Source organism: Lampris incognitus, chromosome 14 (assembly GCF_029633865.1).
Source record: "Lampris incognitus isolate fLamInc1 chromosome 14, fLamInc1.hap2, whole genome shotgun sequence".
In the NCBI taxonomy this organism is placed as follows: domain Eukaryota; kingdom Metazoa; phylum Chordata; class Actinopteri; order Lampriformes; family Lampridae; genus Lampris; species Lampris incognitus.
Window position 1 is genome coordinate 16,935,108 of NC_079224.1, and position 22,142 is coordinate 16,957,249.

Below are 22,142 nucleotides of genomic sequence, written 5' to 3' on the forward strand. Positions count from 1 at the left end.
CTTCTGGCCTTCTCTATACTTCTCAATCAACATTCCCAAAGCAAACATTACATCTGTGGTGCTCTTTCGTGGCATGAAACCATACTGTTGCTCACTAATCGTCACCTCTCCTCTTAACCTAGCTTCTATTGCTCTTTCCCATATCTTCATGTTGTGGCTGATCAACTTTATATCTCTGTATTTGCTACAGTCCTGCACATCGCCCTTATTCTTGAAAATCGGTACCAGTATGCTTCTTCGCCACTCCTCAGGCATCCTTTCCAAGATTATGTTCAACAATCTAGTTAAACAGCAACTCTGTTGCTGTTGGATGAGTTGGTAAAATAAATTCTATTTTTGTTTCTCAAACTAAATTGTTTCAGTTTAATATATGTTGTTAAGGCCATGTCAGGCTATAGTGGTATTGGGCTTGTTTCGGGCTTGTTTTTGAAGTTGCAGATGCTTCTTTGTGTCGCAAGAGCTGGTAACACTGGCTGCTATTATTCCGACACAAATCGCATCACATCTAGATATCTTCCTTGTGTTATTTACAGGTAAGCAAGCATGGTAAATTGAAGCATGATTATATGTTATTGTTGTCAATGTTATGTTATTGTTCTCAATGCGTGTGTTCATATTTCAATACAGGTAATCACAATGAACACATTGCTAGTTTTACAAGGCTTAACTGACTGCCTTGCCCCTGATAGCGCCACACATGCTAGCATTACAGTTATTTTGCTAAATCGGTGCTTTATCTGTTTGATAGGCTAGTATGTGAACTGTTGAAGGCGATTCTGTTTCTTTTCATTATTCACTGCTAGAAGACATTTCGGGTTTATTCTGTTTGAGTTGTGAACAACTTCCTGTTCGTGTCTGCTGCCATTATTGCGATACGAACCACATCACATCTAAATGTCTTTCTTGTGTTATTTACGGTTACAACCTGAAAAGTTTTCAAATTAAAATATGTTTCATCAGATTACCTCTTGTCATCAATCTGCATCTGTTAAAATAGCAGTTTCAACAGTGTCATAAGGATGATATGTATTGTAGCCTGGTTTTGTAAAGCAAAGTTCCAGAGAGCTCCTGGAACTTTACATGATTAAATTATTGGTATGTTATTACAGAATTTCAAAACAGTGATATAATAATAATAGTAATAATAATAATAATAATGATAATAATAATATTACAATTTATTTGTGGGCGCCTTTCAGCGCAATCAAGGACACCTTACAGAACACAGTTAAAAAACAAGCAGCACTGTATCAGATAGCATAAAGTCAAAACAAAGCAGGGTAGACAATAAAAGTTAATGCAACAGATAAGCATAAAATCGTCATCTGCACAAAACTCAATGAAATATAGATCAGACTGATTATGCCAGTTTGAAAAGGTGCGTTTGGAGATAGGATTTGAAGGTTGAAAGAGAGTCAAAGTTGCGATTGTCTTGTTGGAGAGAGTTCGATAGGCTGGGGGCAGAATGAATGAAGGCTCTAGACCCCATGGTAGTCAAGTGGTAGTGATTTGGAGAGCAGGAGAGAGGATCTGAAAGTGCGGGAGGGCGTGTGAATATGAAGGAGTTCAGAAAGACACGACAAAGCTAGGTTATTAAGGGCCTTAAAGGTGAGAAGCAGGATCTTGAAGTCAATACGGTATTTAACAGGGAGCCAATGGAATTGCTGAAGAACAGGAGTGATATGATCTATGGAAGGATTTCTGGTAATGATGTGGGCAGCTGAATTCTGGACCAATTGAAGTTTATTAAGACACTTGAGGGGAAGACCAAAGAGGATGGAACTGCAGTAGTCAGTACGGGATGTAACCAGGGTGTGATTGAGTATGGTAGTGCTGTTAGGTGTAAGTGACAGGCTAAGATGATTAATACTGCGTAGGTGGAAGTATGCAGACTGAATGACATTGTTGATGTGAGCTTCAAAAGATAATGTGCTGTCCAAGATGACACTCAGACTCTTAACCTGAGGCTATGGAGGAACTATAGAATTGTCAATAGTCAGAGAAAAACTATCAGGTTTAGAGTTAGTACCTACTAGGAGGACCTCGGTTTTATTACTATGAATTTTGAGGAAGTGGTATGAAAACCAGGATTTAATTTCTAGTAAGCAGTCAGAAAGGGAAGTGTGCGGCAGAGAGGAGGTAGGCTTGGTGGATAGATAAAGGTGGGTGTCATCCATGTAGCAGTGAAATTGAATGCCAGATTTCCTGAAAATGTGGCCAAGAGGTAATCGGTAAATAATAAATAGGAGGGGTCCCAACACAGAGCCCTGGGGAACACCGGTGGTAACACGAAAGGACTGAGATCTCAAATTTTTAAGTTGAAAAAACTGAGTGTGGCCAGAGAGATATGATCTAAACCAGTCAGTCGGTTCAGTGTGGTTCAACATTATTTGAACAGTAGAATGGTTTGAACTTTTCTATTGAAATTCAATACAAATGCCATTCAGCATTTAAGTAAAAACCTGTTTTAATGCTTAGAATTCAATTGGAAACAGTTCTAGAACTTTTTTCAATATGCAAAGGGGACGAGTCTGATGTTTTTAACACCATGGAACTTGAGATTTCACTCCATGTTATTCTGAAACCACAGAGAAGACAGAGCAATGGTATTTCTGCTGCCAATCCATATGTTGGTTTTGGTCTCTTTACTACTACCCTTTGGATAAGGGTAGTAGTAAGGCATCCTCTCACATTCCAAGATTGTGTTAAACAATCTAGTTAAAAACTCCACTGCCATCTCTCCTAAACATCTCCATGCCTCCACAGGTATGTCATTTGGACCAACTGCCTTTCCACTCTTCATTCTGTTCATAGCTGCCTCATTTTCTCATTTAGCAATGCCAAATTAAGGTAATAAATATATTTCAAGTATAATGATGAAATGAAAGCCACTTTATGAATGAAATAAACGAAAGCCACTTTATTTTGTCATTGTACAGGTTACAATGAATTTGTCTTCTGCGTTTAACCCATCCTATTGTATAGGAGCAGTGGGCAGCTGCAGCACCTGGGGACCAACTCCAGCTCTTCTTTCCATTGCCTTGGTCAGGGGCCAAGCCTGGATTAGTACCCCCGGGGGCCCCTGAGCACTGAAGCTCACCCCCCCCCCACACACACACACACACACTACGCCCCAACTATTAAACCCCACCTTCATTATTTTGAGTTTCCAGTCAAACTGGCACGTCAAATCCACCAGACCATAATCACACACCTATTTGTCCAAGGCTGAATAACTAGTCCAGCTGAGCAGGTATGCCTGTACAGTCCAATAGACCAAGTCACATTCCACTCGCAAATCACAAGACAAGGAAACGATGGATTAAATCATCCCAAGGCAGTGTGTGACTCTAGACTATGGCAAAAGTTGTGTTCATGGAAAACCATCCAAGTAGACAGCACACCAGTTATTACTGATACATAATAATGTGACTGACTAGGAGTAGGCATACCTACAACATTGCCATCCTAAGGTAATCACACACATCACATCTGAATGCAGGTTCCAAAATAAGGCTCACTAAGTGAGCTAGGCAACTTCCAACATATGAACTTGACAAACTGACTCCAATACAATATATCAGCATCACACAACAGTGATGTAATACACTTGTTATACAAACAGCCTATCAAATAAACTCATCCACAAAATATACAGCAACATACAATCACAACAGATAATACTACTCAATGAACAGACAACATAATCAAATGGTTCTTACCTTTAGAAGTTCTTCATTCTTGGTTTTTTTCTTTGCAAACTCTGTGATTAAGTCCTCAAAATCCTGTCACTGCAAATGAGCTTGAAGTAACGTTACTTTCCACTGTTTGGTCAGCCCCGTCTTTGTCTGTTTCTTCTCCCGTTTTTTTGTAGTTTTCCCTATCTTGTACCCCTAGCAGAGGCAGTGTGTCGCTGCTGGAGCTAAAGACTTCCAGGCTAACATTTTCGTTGCTAGCTAGCTGAAGCTGTGCATTGCTGCAACCGATGGTAGACGCTTCCAGGCTATCGTTACTACTTGCTAGCTCGACGTCCTCCATCGGAATGCCCTCTTCTTCACTTTGTTTAACTTTTTTGAAAAAACTACTTATTAGCAGGACATTCTTTATTGTGGCCGCTTCTTTTCCTTCCTTTTCCTTTCTTTTCTTTCTTTTGGCAGCACTGCTGGGCTTTTGGTTAACACCGTCCATTTTCTGCTGCTTGGCCCTTTTTCCCGCACACTTCTCACTGATACAACCTACCCGATAGTGGGTCAGGTAAAAATTATTCCACTCTTTTTAACCTTTACTCGGCCTAAGAAAAGCTGATCTTGAATCTGTGCAATGTAAGCCACCTTCTCCCTATGCCCACCCACTGTGACTGGTAGCTAATCTATTGCCGCTTGCTCACCAGTCACCACTTGCCCAGCCGTCTCACCAATATGATATTCAATCATGAAACTTAATTTGCTTGGAAACAACTTTTATTTCATTCTGATTAGATAATTATCAAGAGAATGGGTCAAGCGTTGTGTCCTATATCTGTGGAGCCCGACATTAAATTTAAAAAAAAAAGCATACATTTTACGCTTAGGGGCCCCTGGGTACATGCCCAGGTTGCCCATATGATATATCCGGCGTAGTCAGGGGCACAGGTAGGAGTATTACCCTTAACGTGCATGTCTTCTTTTTTTTCTTTTTGAATTTTTCCCACTTTATTCCCCTCAATTGTACTTTGCCGATTACCTCACTCTTCCAAGCCGTCCCGGTCGCAGCTCCATCCCCTCTGCCGATCTGGGGAGGGCTGCAGACTACCACATGCCTCCTCCGATACATGTGGAGTTGCCAGCCGCTTCTTTTCACCTGGCAGTGAGGAGTTTCGCTAGGGGGACGGAGCGTGTGGGAGGATCACGCTATTCCCCCCCCCAGTTCCCCCTCCCCCCCAACAGGTGCCCTGACCGACCAGAGGAGGCGCTAGTGCAGTGACCAGGACACATACCCACATCCAGCTTCCCACCCGCAGACATGACCAATTGTGTCTGTAGGGACACCCGACCAAGCCGGGGGTAACATGGGGATTTGAACGGGCAATCCCCGTTGTTGGTAGGCAACGGAATAGACTGCCACACCACCCGAACGCCCATACATGTCTTTGATGGTGGGAGGAAACCGGAGCACCCAGAGCAAAGTCCACACAGAAAGGACCTGGCATGGCCTAGGGTTCAAACCCAGGGCATTCTTGCTGTGAGGCAACAGTGCTAACGACTGGGCCACTGCACCGCCAGGTACTACTGCATTAATTATGATACTATTGCATTTACATTTAAATTTTTATGCTCATTCCACTCGACGGCTGACAAAATTCAAATGATCATTAAATGCAGAAAGTAAAACAACAACACTCTTTGTAATTGCATTTTGATGCCCATTCTTGCGGGCCTTCTGTTCAAGCTTAGATTCCAACCAAAATTTGAAATGTACCCATTTTCAGTGTAAAAATGGATATCAAAGTTACCATGACTATTTGCTATATCTTAAAAAAAGAAGGAAGGGGGGTAAAGCATATTTTTGGAGATGTATGCTGGTATGACATCGAGACCTGATGCAACTGAACGACCGATCCCACGATATCGTTTGAGTGACAGCTGAATGCCAGCGCTGCTGGGAGACACTCTGATAAGTTCCCTGGTCATACAGCTATGAGCAATGCTATAAGGCAATAACTAGCCAACCTTTAATTATCTCATACTTATTAACTTGCACTTGACATGGTTAACTGTCCTTGTGTGGAGTAGGGCCTGATAAACTGACTTCAGTGCATCTGCACCCTTCCAGCCTTAGTGTCTTGCATCTGCACCCTTCCAGCCTTAGAGTCTTGCTTGCCAAAGGATGCTCTGTTTAGCGTCTCCCTGTATTCTAAGGAACAGGGGTCTGCATATTGACCCTGTGTGTGTGTGTGTGTGTGTGTGTGTGTGTGTGTGTGTGTGTGTGTGTGTGTGTGTGTGTGTGTGTGTGTGTAACTTTGTTTAAAGAAACACTCAACGGTAGGGAAATTGCTCAACAAATGAGCAAAATAATCCAGTGAATCAAGTAAATTCTCTATGAGACAGTACTGTCTCATAGAGAATTTACTTGACTCGCTGGATTTTTATATATATCTCGTTTCATGCCATAAGCAATCATCAGCCGGATTATTTTGCTCCTTATTTGTTGAGCACTTTCCCTACCGTCAAGTGTTTCTTAACAATATATATAGCGTAAATGTGTACATAGTTAAGTATTTAAATTTCATATATTTGATTATTTTGAATCTTCTTTTGTTACATCTCTTAGTTTGTAATAATGAGGGTGAGCTAATGTGTCTATTCTGGTTAAATTGCTTTTCTCTGTCTTTGATTGTACCTTTTTTTTGTGTTGCCCACTAAAAACGAAATATATTTTTGTCCCAATAATGGTTTATGGTAATTTACTTATTTCCCCTTTGGGTCTGTGGTTAAAGAAGCTCGCGCAAAACTGGACTTTAACACATTTGCAAAGCACCTAGTGGCCAGAGTTTTTGGATATAAACCAAGGGAAAATTATCACAAGTCTTTCCGGCTGTTTAACAACAAACACTTAATGGGGGTTGGACTGATACAATTGACAGAAGCCATGATGAGTAATTTACAGAATGTGATGCTGCACCGTGTAGGCTCAGTGGAAACCAAACAGACCTGGATCGAGGATGGATTGTTTATGTACAGCTACAATACTGTTTTTAGGGCAGGCTATCTTGCTCTGTTCGGCAATGAGACATCCAAGACCTCAGAGGATATGCAGAAAGCAAAAGAAGCAGACAGAAAAGAATCAGATAATCTATTTTATGAGTTTCGTAAATATGACCAACTGTTCCCCAAACTGGCCTATGGAGTCCTGCCACCCTGGGAGAAGATGAATGCAGAAAGGCTGAAGAGATTTTTCTGGAATGCATTGTCAGTAAAGAGGATCAAGAACAAAGATAACATCAGTGGCTGGGTGCGAGACCTTCAGCAGGAAAGAGAAGAGAACGGGATGACAGTTTTTATGCAAGATAGGTTCATGTTCATGATTCTGTGGGTATCCCAGAGCAACACAGGACCTTCTGCTTTCTGGACGCTCCTGTACCTTATGAAGCATCCTGAAGCCATGAGGGCTGTCAAGGCGGAAGTGGAACAGGTTCTGAGGGAAAGTGGGCAAGAAGTGAGATGTGGCGGTCCTCTCATCTTCTTGACTCGAGAGATGCTGCAGAAAACGCCAATCATGGACAGTGCTGTGGAAGAGACCCTTCGACTGACTACTGCACCTCTTCTCACCAGAGTTGTACTTCAGGACATGACACTTAAGATGGCTGATGGCCGTGAGTACTGTCTTCGGGAGAGTGACAGACTGGCACTCTTCCCTTACATTGCCATACACACTGACCCTGAATTTCACCCTGACCCCCTTTCGTTTAAATATGACCGCTTTCTTAACCCAGATGGAAGCAAGAAAACAGATTTTTACAAAGCAGGAAAGAAGGTGAATTATATCACAATGCCCTGGGGTGCTGGTGTCAGCATGTGCCCTGGACGTTTCTTTGCCACCAATGAGCTAAAGCAGTTTGTTTTCCTCATGCTAATATACTTTGATTTTGAGCTAAAGGACCCCGATGAGGAGATACCCGATATCGACATCAGACGATGGGGTTTTGGTTCTGTGCAACCCGCCAGAGATGTTCAGTTTAGATACAGGCTCAGATTTTAAACCAGTCTCCACTATTTGTACCTATCTGCTAAGATATCAGGCTGATAGTCCAGGCAGATCTTTAAAGTTATATTTTGTTATTCAAAACATGAGGATGTAAGTTAAAAAGTATTCTGTGTTTTCATATCTGTTGAAATCACTTTCCTTACCAATTTTGTCAGTTCACTGTAGCTATAAACAGCAATACAAGTCATGATTACGCAATATTCTCACTGGTGATGTAGAAAAATTACTATTTCTCTATTTTCAAAATCATTGTGACCTTTTCAATATAGGAAATCAATTAAATGCAATGTTAAGTGATATAGGATTTTATTATGTTGCCAGGTACATACTTACATATCAAATTAGTTATAGGGAGCCTCAACCTAGAGTATTTATACAGTTTGTAAAGAATGAAATTTGACACTAATATATTTACATATTTCTTTTCCCCCAGTGGTATGTTTTGAATGATTGAAATTATTGCATGTTTGTCAGTGTGTGTTAGTAGCATTGCATTCTGTTTAAATCTATTTAAATAACTCAGTTTTTATTTGGTTATAAGACTTTAGGTAAAATTAAAATAAAATGTTTGATGTGCTTACAATGAGCTGTAGCTCTTATTCACAATCTCTTCTTGCAGTTTAACAACAAATGTAAATATTTGAATTATTCGTTATCGCCAATGAATTAATAAAACAGGAGGAATAGTTTTTGTTGTATGTTTTATTTACTGTGACATCAAAATCTCATAATACTCTAATTTACAGCAGGTGATTATGTGGCAATATAAATAAACTAGCATTATCACAACTGCTCTACTGTAAGAGTAGCTTACCTGTCCTTAGTGGCAATACTAGGATAAAAATCATGCAGTTAATAGATCACTTGAAAAGCAAACATTTACCCCCATTTCATTGACATGTAAATGGGCACTGAGAAGAATGACACAGGCGCCGTAAATAATCGGCCAATCTTGCACAATTTCCTACAGAAACATCAAGAGGCTAATGTTTACCAGACAGTCTTACATTTTGCAAAAGCAGTTTCAACTAGAGTTATCCAAAGTTATCCAAACCATGACCTGGATGAATGAGAACATTCACAGACATGTTCGACTAGAGTTCAGTTGATCTTTTGCATTATGGTCAGCATCTGGAGACAGAAACGTTAAGGCAATTTCACTGGATTTTTACTCATCAGGTTGCTTGGAGCGTTCTCATCGAGACCTTATCAGTAATGTATAAACAAATTGAGCCAGGAAGGGTTTGAAACCTGACATCAGTTACATGACTGTGTCATGGTAGGAGCAGGAATTGAGGACCTAAATGCAGACACGGTAACAGGTGAAACAGTTTGCTGATAGGAAACATGAGGGTATAAGTAACACACATGACAAGAACATGGTACAGACATGGTGGTGACATGGTAGCGAGATGGTGACATGGTATAGGTGTGGAATGCTCTGACAACAAACAAACTAAATAACCAATCGTAAATACACAGACATTTCATCGAATAATGAACAACAGCTTTGGGGCAAATGAGTAACAGGAAAACTGGACTTGGATGGTGTCAAAGAAGGATGGGACATGAGACAAAATCCAGGGCTGGAGTGGCCAGAACCGGGAGTGGCCATGACGTGTCTGAATACATTGACCAATATCTACGTCTATAACAAAACTTCTGATGAACAACACTGGAATGGAGTCTGAGGCTCTGTTATTCCTCCATATTTCTCTAGTAGGAATGAATGAGATGATGAGTTAGGTAATCATCCAGGTTGCTTGTAGTGCCACTAAATTCACTCTAATCTAAACTAATCTACACTACCGTTCAAAAGTTTGGGATCACCCAAACAATTTTGTGTTTTCCATGAAAAGTCACACTTATTCACCACCATATGTTGTGAAATGAATAGAAAATAGAGTCAAGACATTGACAAGGTTAGAAATAATGATTTGTATTTGAAATAAGATTTTTTTTACATCAAACTTTGCTTTCGTCAAAGAATCCTCCATTTGCAGCAATTACAGCATTGCAGACCTTTGGCATTCTAGCTGTTAATTTGTTGAGGTAATCTGGAGAAATTGCACCCCACGCTTCCAGAAGCAGCTCCCACAAGTTGGATTGGTTGGATGGGCACTTCTTGCGTACCATACGGTCAAGCTGCTCCCACAACAGCTCAATGGGGTTCAGATCTGGTGACTGCGCTGGCCACTCCATTACCGATAGAATACCAGCTGCCTGCTTCTGCTCTAAATAGTTCTTGCACAATTTGGAGGTGTGTTTAGGGTCATTGTCCTGTTGTAGGATGAAATTGGCTCCAATCAAGCGCTGTCCACTGGGTATGGCATGGCGTTGCAAAATGGAGTGATAGCCTTCCTTATTCAGAATCCCTTTTACCCTGTACAAATCTCCCACCTTACCAGCACCAAAGCAACCCTAGACCATCACATTACCTCCACCATGCTTAACAGATGGCGTCAGGCATTCTTCCAGCATCTTTTCATTTGTTCTGCGTCTCACAAACGTTCTTCTTTGTGATCCAAACACCTCAAACTTGGATTCATCCGTCCACAACACTTTTTTCCAGTCTTCCTCTGTCCAATGTCTGTGTTCTTTTGCCCATCTTAATCTTTTTCTTTTATTGGTCAGTCTCAGATATGGCTTTTTCTTTGCCACTCTGCCCTGAAGCCCAGAATCCCGCAGCCGCCTCTTCACTGTAGATGTTGACACTGGTGTTTTGCGGGTACTATTTAATGAAGATGCCATTTGGGGACCTGTGAGGCGTCTGTTTCTCAAACTAGAGACTCTAATGTACTTATCTTCTTGCTCAGTTGTGCAACGCGGCCTCCCACTTCTTTTTCTACTCTGGTTAGAGCCTGTTTGTGCTGTCCTCTGAAGGGAGTAGTACACACCGGTGTAGGAAATCTTCAATTTCTTAGCAATTTCTCGCATGGAATAGCCTTCATTTCTAAGAACAAGAATAGACTGTCGAGTTTCAGATGAAAGTTCTCTTTTTCTGGCCATTTTGAGCGTTTAATTGACCCCACAAATGTGATGCTCCAGAAACTCAATCTGCTCAAAGGAAGGTCAGTTTTGTAGCTTCTGTACCGAGCTAAACTGTTTTCAGATGTGTGAACATGATTGCACTAGGGTTTTCTAATCATCAATTAGCCTTCTGAGCCAATGAGCAAACACATTGTACCATTAGAACACTGGAGTGATAGTTGCTTGAAATGGGCCTCTATACACCTATGTAGATATTGCACCAAAAACCAGACATTTGCAGCTAGAATAGTCATTTACCACATTAGCAATGTATAGAGTCTATTTCTTTAAAGTTAAGACTAGTTTAAAGTTATCTTCATTGAAAAGTACAGTGCTTTTCCTTCAAAAATATGGACATTTCAATGTGATCCCAAACTTTTGAACGGTAGTGTATGTAATATGGAAATGTATGGCTATGGTATCAATGTTGAGAAAATCCTGGTTTGCAGTAGCAAATAGGGGTATTTTAAGGTTGACTCAACTGAAAGACTTTGTCTGGGCATTGTAGATCTTATACTGACCACAGATCTAATGGCAGGCATGTTTTTGATTTGTTTCTTTTATACTTTCGCTATGCATGTTATTGTGTCAAGTATTTTGGATGACTGCTCTTTTTCAAGGATGATGGTGTCTCTATAAGTTTCTCCATTTCACTTTCAGTATTATTGTGTTTGACAGTGTGACCCTTGCCCATGATCATCATGGAACTTATTGCCGTTAAGTGAAGAAAGTCAGCTGTTTTTTATGCCCTCTGTAACAGCCTAACTTGAGCCTTGGCCTTCACTACAATTCAGAAATCTTTGAGGACCAGTGCCAGTTCTAGCTTGTATGGTGCCCTGGGCGACCCCCGCCCCCTTCAGCCCCCCCGCCAACCAAAATTGTGTGTCTACAACAAAAAACAGCATTCTGCACCAACTGTAATTTTTATTCAGATTTGAAACAACATAAATAATCACAACATTTAAAACTATATACATATAAAGATATGATTCATTAAATATCAAATAATAAAGACAAATGGAAACAAATGGCAGTAAATACAAATAAAAAGGAAACAAATTATTACACTATTACCCTATTGCTAAAAAACTAAATTACACAACTACTACCTAAAACCTGACCTTTCTTGCCTTCCTTGATGCAAAGTCATCAATTATATCATCATAAGAAATCTACCCATCAATTGCATGGTTAACAATGAGGACACCAAGGCCACTAAGGCGATCCTGTGACATGGTGGAACTCTGGATTTGATGAGCTTCAGCTTTGAAAAGCTCCTCTCTGCTTTAGCTATGGTCACTGGAAGAGTAAGACAAATTCTGAGAGCAGTCCACAAATTAAGATAAATTTTGGAGCGCTCGCTTGCATGTATGAATATCAGCAGTCAGTTCAAGCAGGGTCATGGTTGCGAACAGGACCAGTGCATGCTCCTCTGCCGCTCCAGGCAAAAAACAATTATGCTGCCCCTCTAATTCAATGTACCACACCAGCAATAACACACAAAGGCCAATATGCCATACACATAACACAAATATTCTAGTGCAACGCTGGTGTGCTCAAAGTGTCAACAATATGCATAATGCACTATGTGGGCATTTTGCAGATCCATATACAAATAAGGCACCAATCAGGTCTGCATAATAACTCCCTGGTTCCAAATTCTTTACAGCAGTCATGACAGCACATATAGCTATTGTCCAAATAATCCAATTTCAGCTCATCAAACTAAATAATACAAGTGCAAATTTCTCCTATACACCACTTTCTCATGTGTGTCACACACACACACACACACACACACATGAAATGTGCATAAGTACATTTTTTTAATATCTTATGAATCCATATCACTGGAGGGTGCGCTCCAATTATTGGGGCATCACATTGTTCAGCCTCCCTGGGAAAGCCTACTCTCAGGTGCTGGAAAGGAGGCTCTGAGCGACTGTCAAACCTCGGATCCAGGGGGAACAATGTGGATTCCGTCCTGGCCGTGGAACAACGGACCAAGTCTTTACCCTTGTGGAAGTGCTGAGGGAGGCATGGGAGTTTGACCAGCCAGTCTACATGTGTTATGTGGACTTGGAGAAGGCTTATGACCATGTAACCCAGGGCCATCTGTCAGGGGTACTGCGGGAGTATGGGGTACTGGGGCAGCTCCTACAAGCCATCCAGTCCTTGTATAACCAAAGTGAGAGCTGTGTCCGCATTCTCGACACAAAGTCAAACATGTTTTCGGTGGGTGTTGGATGCTGCCAAGATTGTCCCTTGTCTCTAATTCTGTTTGTGATATTCATGGACAGGATCTCAAGGCGCAGCCAGGGTGAGTATTGTGTCCGTTTTGGGAACCTCATGATTGCATTTCTGCTGTTTGCAGATGATGTGGTTTTGTTGGCTTCATCAGAACACGACCTCCAGCACGCACTGGGGCAATTTGCAGCTGAGTGTGAAATGGCCGGGATCTGAGGCCATGGTTCTCTACCAAGAAATGGTGGCTGCTAGCTCCCTCCAAGTTGGAGATGTGTTTTTGCCTCAAGTGAAGGAGTTCAAGTATCTTGGGGTCTTGTTCACAAGTGAGGGTAGGATGGACCGGGAGATTGACAGGCGGATTCGTGCAGCATCAGCAGTAATGCGGATGTTGTACCAGACCATTGTGGTGGAGACGGAGCTGAGCCGGAAGGCAAAGCTCTGCGACTGAAACGAGTTTCCTCCGTAGGGTGTCTTGGCTCAGCCTTAGAGATAGAGTGAGGAGCCCGGCCATCCAGAGGGTGCTCAGAGTAGAGCGGGAGCGCTCGATGGTGTTTTAAGCCCCCAGCGTACTCTTCCAGGCAGCACTGCATGGAAGGCAATCCCCGCCCCCAACAGTTTCATCCAATCAAAATGTTTTTTTAAAAAAAGGACATATGCTTTGAAATATAGCCAACACTAGCTGCGAGGGATTTTCTTTGCTGAACGGACACCTCGGCTAGCTAGCTAACTGTAAACAGATTGCAATGGTAGATTTTAGCTAACTATTTTAAGCCAAGGTTAGCTCAAATGCAGTCAATCTGTTCAAATAGCTGACAGTGGTGAGCATTCAGTTTATGTTGGCGTGTACTACTTTTAAACTTATCCGTGCAGGTGTAACCAGGTTAAAATTAATGTTTTTATTTTATTTTGTTTGAGTATGAAATATCACCAAATCCTGTCTGTGTGCTGTTATTTGTGTTTACTACATTTTATTTTATGTCATTATTTACTTTTATGTATGTTTTACAACGACCGTCATATACGTGTACTGTCGCTTTAAGAGAGAGGTCTTGTGGGTACACGGAAGAGGGAACGCGGGAGAGGCCATTTTTGTTTTGTGGGAGGAGTCTCAAGCAGCGATCGAGCCGAGCCACACGTGTTTCTTACCGTAGGACAGTTTTGCTGGTTGAGGAGAACGTAACCTTGAGTATCCCTGTAAGAAGATACTGCAAGCTGTGGGATAAAATACTTGTTTATCCTTTCTTACATCGGAGTCCCGTGGACGGTTTCTCCTTCTAACGCACATGAGTGAAGTCCGGGCAGTGGTTGAACTTCGACCCCCACGTCCGTAAGAAACACCGCTCCCGCTGGAGGACTGGACGTTTGTCGAAGGGTTTGAAACCAAAATAAATGGCAAGGTGGGCCAAATAGAGTCCTGTGTGTCCCCCCTCCTTCCTTGATCATGATGATGATGATGAGAGACTGAGGGCCCCCCACAACACCTGGGGCCCCACCCAACTAGAACACAACGCAGAGCTAATGATGAGAGTGACGGGCATGCAGCAGGCTGACCAGCATAGAACAGCATAGGACTGCCCCCGTTACACAGGACAGAGTTTACTTAGTAATGGGCTAGCAGTTAGCGCTAGCTAAGTTCCAGGCAGCCAATTCATTTTTTGGGTGGTTATGAGAGCGACCGAGTAGTGCTATTGCTATGTAGTTAGGCATTAGCCTATGTCTCCCAGTCTGCTTATTTAAACAACTACGAGACAACCTAGTTTTAAGTGAGCTGCACAAAGGCATGGTTGAGTGGGTGTCTTTCCAAAACTCATTTAGGCATCCAGTTGTTGCTAGATAAGTTGTAAGACATCTAGACATAGCAGCTAAGTAAGTTAAAGCAAAACTGTCGCCAAAATGCAATCTAGGGTGTTTTTGTGTATGTACACGAGTCAAACTTTCGTTTAAAGGGATATTTACGTCAAACGTTGCACTTTTAAGATTGACGTTTGTTTGAGTCGAACTCCTTCACTGCAGAAGGAGGGAAAAAGTTGAAATCTAGCATCGGTGCTGTGATTGGCTGAAACTGTAGGGGGCGGGGAGTGCCTTCCATACAGTGCTGCCTGGAAGAGTACGTTGGGGGCTTAAAACACCATCGAGCGAGTAGAGCTGCTGCTCTGTCACGTCGAAAGGAGCCAGTTGAGGTGGTTCAGGCATCTGATTACCTGGATGTGCCTAATGTGCCTAGGTTTCTGGGCACATTCACCCAGAACTCACTGGATGGACTACATATCCAATCTGGCTTGGGAACGCCTTGGGATCCCCCAGGAGGAGCTGGAGGGCGTTGCTGAGGAGAGGGATGTCTGGAGTGCCCTATTTAGCTCGCTGCCACCGCGACCCGACCCCAGAGAAGCGACTGATGATGATGATGATGAATCCATATCCATTTTCAGTGTTCAGTGTTATGGATAAAAGCGTCGGCTAAATGACTGTAATGTAATGTAATATCCTTCTCAGTCCGATGTGTGACTAATTTTTTTTCTTATCTCTTCTTCTGTGTATGTGAATGGTGTGATATGAGTCTCCCCTGTGTGCATGTGTAGTCTTTCCTCCTGTCAGGTCTACATGGTGATGGTGGTCACACGGCTCAGGTTCTGGGGCTGTTCCAGTGGCATCTGGACACTGCTTGGCATCCTCCTCATCATAGTCTTCATATATCTTATAATTCAATTATAATTCTGTTATCCTCTTTCGATGTTGTATTCTGTAAATTTTCTTTGTGCATGCTAAATAATCCATGCAAGGAAATCACAGAAGGTTGAATCAGTTCATCCGGACACAACGTTTATTGAGAGAAATGTTTCATCACTCATCTAAGTGATCTCTTCAGTCTCAACTGACTGCAGGTATCCCCACCCTTATAAACAATATAGTGGCATAACAACCGAAACCAACGATCAGTTCATATGGAAATTACAGTGACCATTAAGTAGAGTTACAATGGCAGGGTGTACTATTCACAGAGGATTGGGGAATTATTGCAGTCACAACATCACAGCATTGTAAGATGGTGACAGATGTACTCTTAGCCCCCTCCCCCGGTTCATGGGGGTTGGTCGTTCCCACTTTATACAGATGGATAACTGAAGAGTTACTTCCTCTGTTGGTAGGACGTAATGCACATCACATTCAGAACACAAGTTACACACGTTATTTCACATGTTATGACAGGTGGGTTCGTGCCAATGGGTCGGTGCGGGCCAGACTTTTGGCTCTCATGGGCTGGACCTGGCCCGCGGGCCGCTTATTGGGGTTCAGTGCAATTCTCCTGGATCGCCACCTTGCCGTGGTGGAGAAGCTCGCATGTACCGGTGCATTAGCAAGGAGGAAGTGAGGGCAGCTATGAAGAGGACGAAGAGTGGAAAGGCGGTTGGTCCAAATGACATACCTGTGGAGGCATGGAGGTGTTTAGGAGAGATGGCAGTGGAGTTTTTAACTTGATTGTCTAACACAATCTTGGAAAGTGAGAGGATGCCTGAGGAGTGGAGAAGTGCACTAGTGCCGCTTTTCAAGATTAAGAGTGATGTGCAGAACTGTAGCAACTGCAGAGGTATAAAGTTGATCAGCCACTGCATGAAGATATGGGAAAGAGTAGTGAAAGCTAGGTTAAGAGGAGAGGTTACGATTAGCCAGCAGCAGTATGGTTTCATGCCACGAAAGAGCACCACAGATGTGGTGTTTGCTTTGAGAATGTTGATTGAGAAGTATAGAGAAGGCCAGAAGGAGTTACATTGTGTAGAGGAGGTGTGGTATTGTATGAGGAAGTCGGGAGTTGCAGAGAAGTATGTAGGAGTGGTGCTGGAGGTGTGCGGTTGGAATGACAGATGGGTTCAAGGTGGAGGTGGGATTACATCAAGGATCGGCTCTGAGCCCTTCCTTGTTTGCAATGGTGATGGACAGGTTGACGGATGAGATCAGGCAGGAGTCTCCGTGGACTATGATGTTCGCGGATGACATTGTGCTCTGTAGCGAGAGTAGGGTGCAGGTTGAAGAGAGCCTGGGGAGGTGGAGGTATACACTGGAGAGAAGAGGAATGAAAGCAAGATGGAATACATATGCGTGAATTAGAGGGAGGACAATGGAATGGTGAGGATGCGAGGGTGAATCCCACTGATAAAGTATCGGTGTGTCAGACAAAGTGTTTAGGCCAACAAATACAGAAGAGTTCTTTGAAAGATTTGATGTTTGTTTTTGATTTTGATCATAGAAATGTAATTATAATTACAGACTTTATTTTATGGCACGTTTTTATATAAACACACACACTCTCTCCCGCGCTCTCTCCCGCTCTCTCTCACACACACGCACACACACGGAGAGAGAGACTGCAGTCTGGGCTGCTCACATGTGGCACCCTTTGGTTGTTGGAGCGCACTGCAGCTAGTGCCGAATGAAGGAGTTGGGTCGACAGAGGACACCTCGGACTCCTCCCCGCCTCCTCCAACTCCTCCCACCGCCAACCCTCACCTTAACCTTAACTCATCAGCTGCGTGACAGCGGACCAAACCAAGTGGGAGGAGTTGGAGGTGTCCTCAGTCCGCCGCTAGACTGTTGGGATAAAAAAGCTCTCCAAATGTCTCCCCCTACCTCCCCCACGTCTCCTCTGCCGCCCTGCGGCCCTCATGTATGGAAGGCGATTTGAGCAAATAACGCTATCTATCTATCTATCTATCTATCTATCTATCTATCTATCTATCTATCTATCTATCTATCTATCTATCTATCTATCTATCTATCTATCTATCTATCTATCTATCTATCTATCTATCTATCTATCTATCTATTGTTATTATTATTATTATTGATAGGCTCCAGAATCCCCGCAACCCTGAGAACAGGATAAACGGTTTGGATAATGGATGGATTATTATTATTATTGTTGTTGTTGTTATTGTTGTCTCTGATTGTCCCATCAGAAATACTGCGCATATTCATCATAATTGTGTTTACTGGGTGGAGGCCACCGAGCATACATGCACTCTGGCTGGGGTGGTGGATCTCGCGGTGAAAAGGGGGGTTAGGTCGGGCATGTCAAATTATGGCACCTTTGAGCACATTTTGGGACTACATGATTTAAAGCCGCACCCTTTCACTCATGTAGCGAATCCACGGCCATACAATAGCCTGTGTTGGCATTAAAATAAATTCTCTGTTGATTGTGATATCCATGTGTAAACATCTTCCTACTGCACAATAATTAAGTTTACATTTCTCTTTTCAGCAGGTCAGTGTTCCGTGCTTATTGTGTACATTTAATTGTATTATATAATATATAGTGGACTGTACATCACGCTTTCCTACTATTTTTGCTCATCATAACAAATACTAATCTTGAACCACTGAAAACAGTGTAAAGCTCTACACAATTCAGTCGAATCTGTTCAATAGTCAGTGGAAATGGATTCGTTGCCTGTGCAATGTGAGTGACGAAGGATTCCCCCCCCCCTTTCTTTTTTACACGGGTAGCACAGAGGAGCGCTGGGGTAGCACGTTGGTGAAACGTGCCCAACTCCAGCTGGTTACGTCAGATCACACCACTCCCCATTACGTACCGACCATTTGAATTGTGGGAATTGTAGTGTCATTACGAATGAAAAACAACGTTTGGCGTTCGGCTTAACCTTTTTTTTTAAAAATATATTACAAATATATTTTTGGACAAACATATATATAGCGTCGCCCCCCCCTCCCGGGAAACCATCAGTGGTGTTGGTAAGCGTGCTCCAACAAATGAGGAGCGGAATATTAAGATAGATGTAGGAAAACATTTTTTTTAAATCCACAGCAGAACAAGCCTGTTTCAGTATACCCACACGTTTTTCTGTGTGACTTTTATTTCTATTCACAGTAAACTCCCGCAATGCTCTTAACGCCGTCACACCAATCTTCCCAGTGAAAGACTGAACGTAGGGTCAGTTGCCTGTGCCGTGTCTGTGGACTAGTATTCATACCGGCAATACTGTAAAATTACGGGACGGGTGTCAAAAAGAGTATAGAAGCAATCAATGTAGACATCTATGTAACGTCAAATTCCGCTTAAGCGCTTTGCGGCTGTGACGCGACACCGCACGAGGTGTTGTCGACGTCATCAGTGCGTCGACGGAGTTACATCACATCAGCCTGTTGTTCCCGTACGGATCGTACCGGCGAATTTACTCTTGAGGCATTACCGCTCTAACAAGGTAAGAAGGCCGCTCTCCTGCCCTAAAACATCACGGAGCCTTGTAGTTTGCACACTGAGAGCCTTGAGCATCACCTCATTTTTCTCTTTGACTGCAGAGAAGACAGAGCAATGGTATTCCCGCTGGTGATCCTTCTGTCGGTGTTGGTCTCTCTACTAGGGGGGCTGTTCCTCCTGGGGGCATTCCGGCAGCGGCGCCCAGGTGAGCCCCCTTTGGATAAGGGGCCCATTCCCTGGCTGGGCCATGTCTTAGAGTTTCGCAGGGACACTGTAAAGTTCCTGAAGAGGATGAGGCAAAAACATGGTGATATATTCACAGTACAGCTTGGTGGGTTTTACTATACTTTCCTCATGGACGCTCTCTCCTTTGGGTCTGTGGTTAAAGAAGCTCGCGCAAAACTGGACTTTAACACATTTGCAAAGCACCTAGTGGCCAGAGTTTTTGGATATAAACCAAGGGAAAATTATCACAAGTCTTTCCGGCTGTTTAACAACAAACACTTAATGGGGGTTGGACTGATACAATTGACAGAAGCCATGATGAGTAATTTACAGAATGTGATGCTGCACCGTGTAGGCTCAGTGGAAACCAAACAGACCTGGATCGAGGATGGATTGTTTATGTACAGCTACAATACTGTTTTTAGGGCAGGCTATCTTGCTCTGTTCGGCAATGAGACATCCAAGACCTCAGAGGATATGCAGAAAGCAAAAGAAGCAGACAGAAAAGAATCAGATAATCTATTTTATGAGTTTCGTAAATATGACCAACTGTTCCCCAAACTGGCCTATGGAGTCCTGCCACCCTGGGAGAAGATGAATGCAGAAAGGCTGAAGAGATTTTTCTGGAATGCATTGTCAGTAAAGAGGATCAAGAACAAAGATAACATCAGTGGCTGGGTGCGAGACCTTCAGCAGGAAAGAGAAGAGAACGGGATGACAGTTTTTATGCAAGATAGGTTCATGTTCATGATTCTGTGGGTATCCCAGAGCAACACAGGACCTTCTGCTTTCTGGACGCTCCTGTACCTTATGAAGCATCCTGAAGCCATGAGGGCTGTCAAGGCGGAAGTGGAACAGGTTCTGAGGGAAAGTGGGCAAGAAGTGAGATGTGGCGGTCCTCTCATCTTCTTGACTCGAGAGATGCTGCAGAAAACGCCAATCATGGACAGTGCTGTGGAAGAGACCCTTCGACTGACTACTGCACCTCTTCTCACCAGAGTTGTACTTCAGGACATGACACTTAAGATGGCTGATGGCCGTGAGTACTGTCTTCGGGAGAGTGACAGACTGGCACTCTTCCCTTACATTGCCATACACACTGACCCTGAATTTCACCCTGACCCCCTTTCGTTTAAATATGACCGCTTTCTTAACCCAGATGGAAGCAAGAAAACAGATTTTTACAAAGCAGGAAAGAAGGTGAATTATATCACAATGCCCTGGGGTGCTGGTGTCAGCATGTGCCCTGGACGTTTCTTTGCCACCAATGAGCTAAAGCAGTTTGTTTTCCTCATGCTAATATACTTTGATTTTGAGCTAAAGGACCCCGATGAGGAGATACCCGATATCGACATCAGACGATGGGGTTTTGGTTCTGTGCAACCCGCCAGAGATGTTCAGTTTAGATACAGGCTCAGATTTTAAACCAGTCTCCACTATTTGTACCTATCTGCTAAGATATCAGGCTGATAGTCCAGGCAGATCTTTAAAGTTATATTTTGTTATTCAAAACATGAGGATGTAAGTTAAAAAGTATTCTGTGTTTTCATATCTGTTGAAATCACTTTCCTTACCAATTTTGTCAGTTCACTGTAGCTATAAACAGCAATACAAGTCATGATTACGCAATATTCTCACTGGTGATGTAGAAAAATTACTATTTCTCTATTTTCAAAATCATTGTGACCTTTTCAATATAGGAAATCAATTAAATGCAATGTTAAGTGATATAGGATTTTATTATGTTGCCAGGTACATACTTACATATCAAATTAGTTATAGGGAGCCTCAACCTAGAGTATTTATACAGTTTGTAAAGAATGAAATTTGACACTAATATATTTACATATTTCTTTTCCCCCAGTGGTATGTTTTGAATGATTGAAATTATTGCATGTTTGTCAGTGTGTGTTAGTAGCATTGCATTCTGTTTAAATCTATTTAAATAACTCAGTTTTTATTTGGTTATAAGACTTTAGGTAAAATTAAAATAAAATGTTTGATGTGCTTACAATGAGCTGTAGCTCTTATTCACAATCTCTTCTTGCAGTTTAACAACAAATGTAAATATTTGAATTATTCGTTATCGCCAATGAATTAATAAAACAGGAGGAATAGTTTTTGTTGTATGTTTTATTTACTGTGACATCAAAATCTCATAATACTCTAATTTACAGCAGGTGATTATGTGGCAATATAAATAAACTAGCATTATCACAACTGCTCTACTGTAAGAGTAGCTTACCTGTCCTTAGTGGCAATACTAGGATAAAAATCATGCAGTTAATAGATCACTTGAAAAGCAAACATTTACCCCCATTTCATTGACATGTAAATGGGCACTGAGAAGAATGACACAGGCGCCGTAAATAATCGGCCAATCTTGCACAATTTCCTACAGAAACATCAAGAGGCTAATGTTTACCAGACAGTCTTACATTTTGCAAAAGCAGTTTCAACTAGAGTTATCCAAAGTTATCCAAACCATGACCTGGATGAATGAGAACATTCACAGACATGTTCGACTAGAGTTCAGTTGATCTTTTGCATTATGGTCAGCATCTGGAGACAGAAACGTTAAGGCAATTTCACTGGATTTTTACTCATCAGGTTGCTTGGAGCGTTCTCATCGAGACCTTATCAGTAATGTATAAACAAATTGAGCCAGGAAGGGTTTGAAACC

At 42.3% G+C, this 22,142-nt stretch overlaps 2 protein-coding genes across 2 annotated transcripts; both read left to right on the forward strand.

Moving 5' to 3' along the window:
• Positions 1-6,456: 6,456 nt before the first annotated feature.
• On the forward strand, positions 6,457-8,421 carry LOC130124348 (7-alpha-hydroxycholest-4-en-3-one 12-alpha-hydroxylase-like; the record flags this gene model as incomplete). The annotated part of the gene is made up of 1 exon (XM_056293805.1): positions 6,457-8,421. A coding segment is annotated over one exon (1,281 nt), but the record flags the coding sequence as incomplete, so codon positions are not given.
• Positions 8,422-19,180: 10,759 nt separating this feature from the next.
• LOC130124103 (7-alpha-hydroxycholest-4-en-3-one 12-alpha-hydroxylase-like) lies at positions 19,181-21,568 on the forward strand. The gene is made up of 2 exons (XM_056293504.1): positions 19,181-19,238; positions 19,336-21,568. Exon 2 carries the CDS (start codon positions 19,349-19,351, stop codon positions 20,882-20,884), a length of 1,536 nt encoding a protein of 511 aa, XP_056149479.1. The 5' UTR covers positions 19,181-19,238; positions 19,336-19,348; the 3' UTR covers positions 20,885-21,568.
• The last annotated feature ends 574 nt before the right edge of the window (positions 21,569-22,142 follow it).

Excerpts from the sequence above, each read along its gene's own strand:
- LOC130124103 (XM_056293504.1), top strand. The coding sequence starts at position 19,349 with ATGGTATTCCCGCTGGTGATCCTTCTGTCGGTGTTGGTCTCTCTACTA.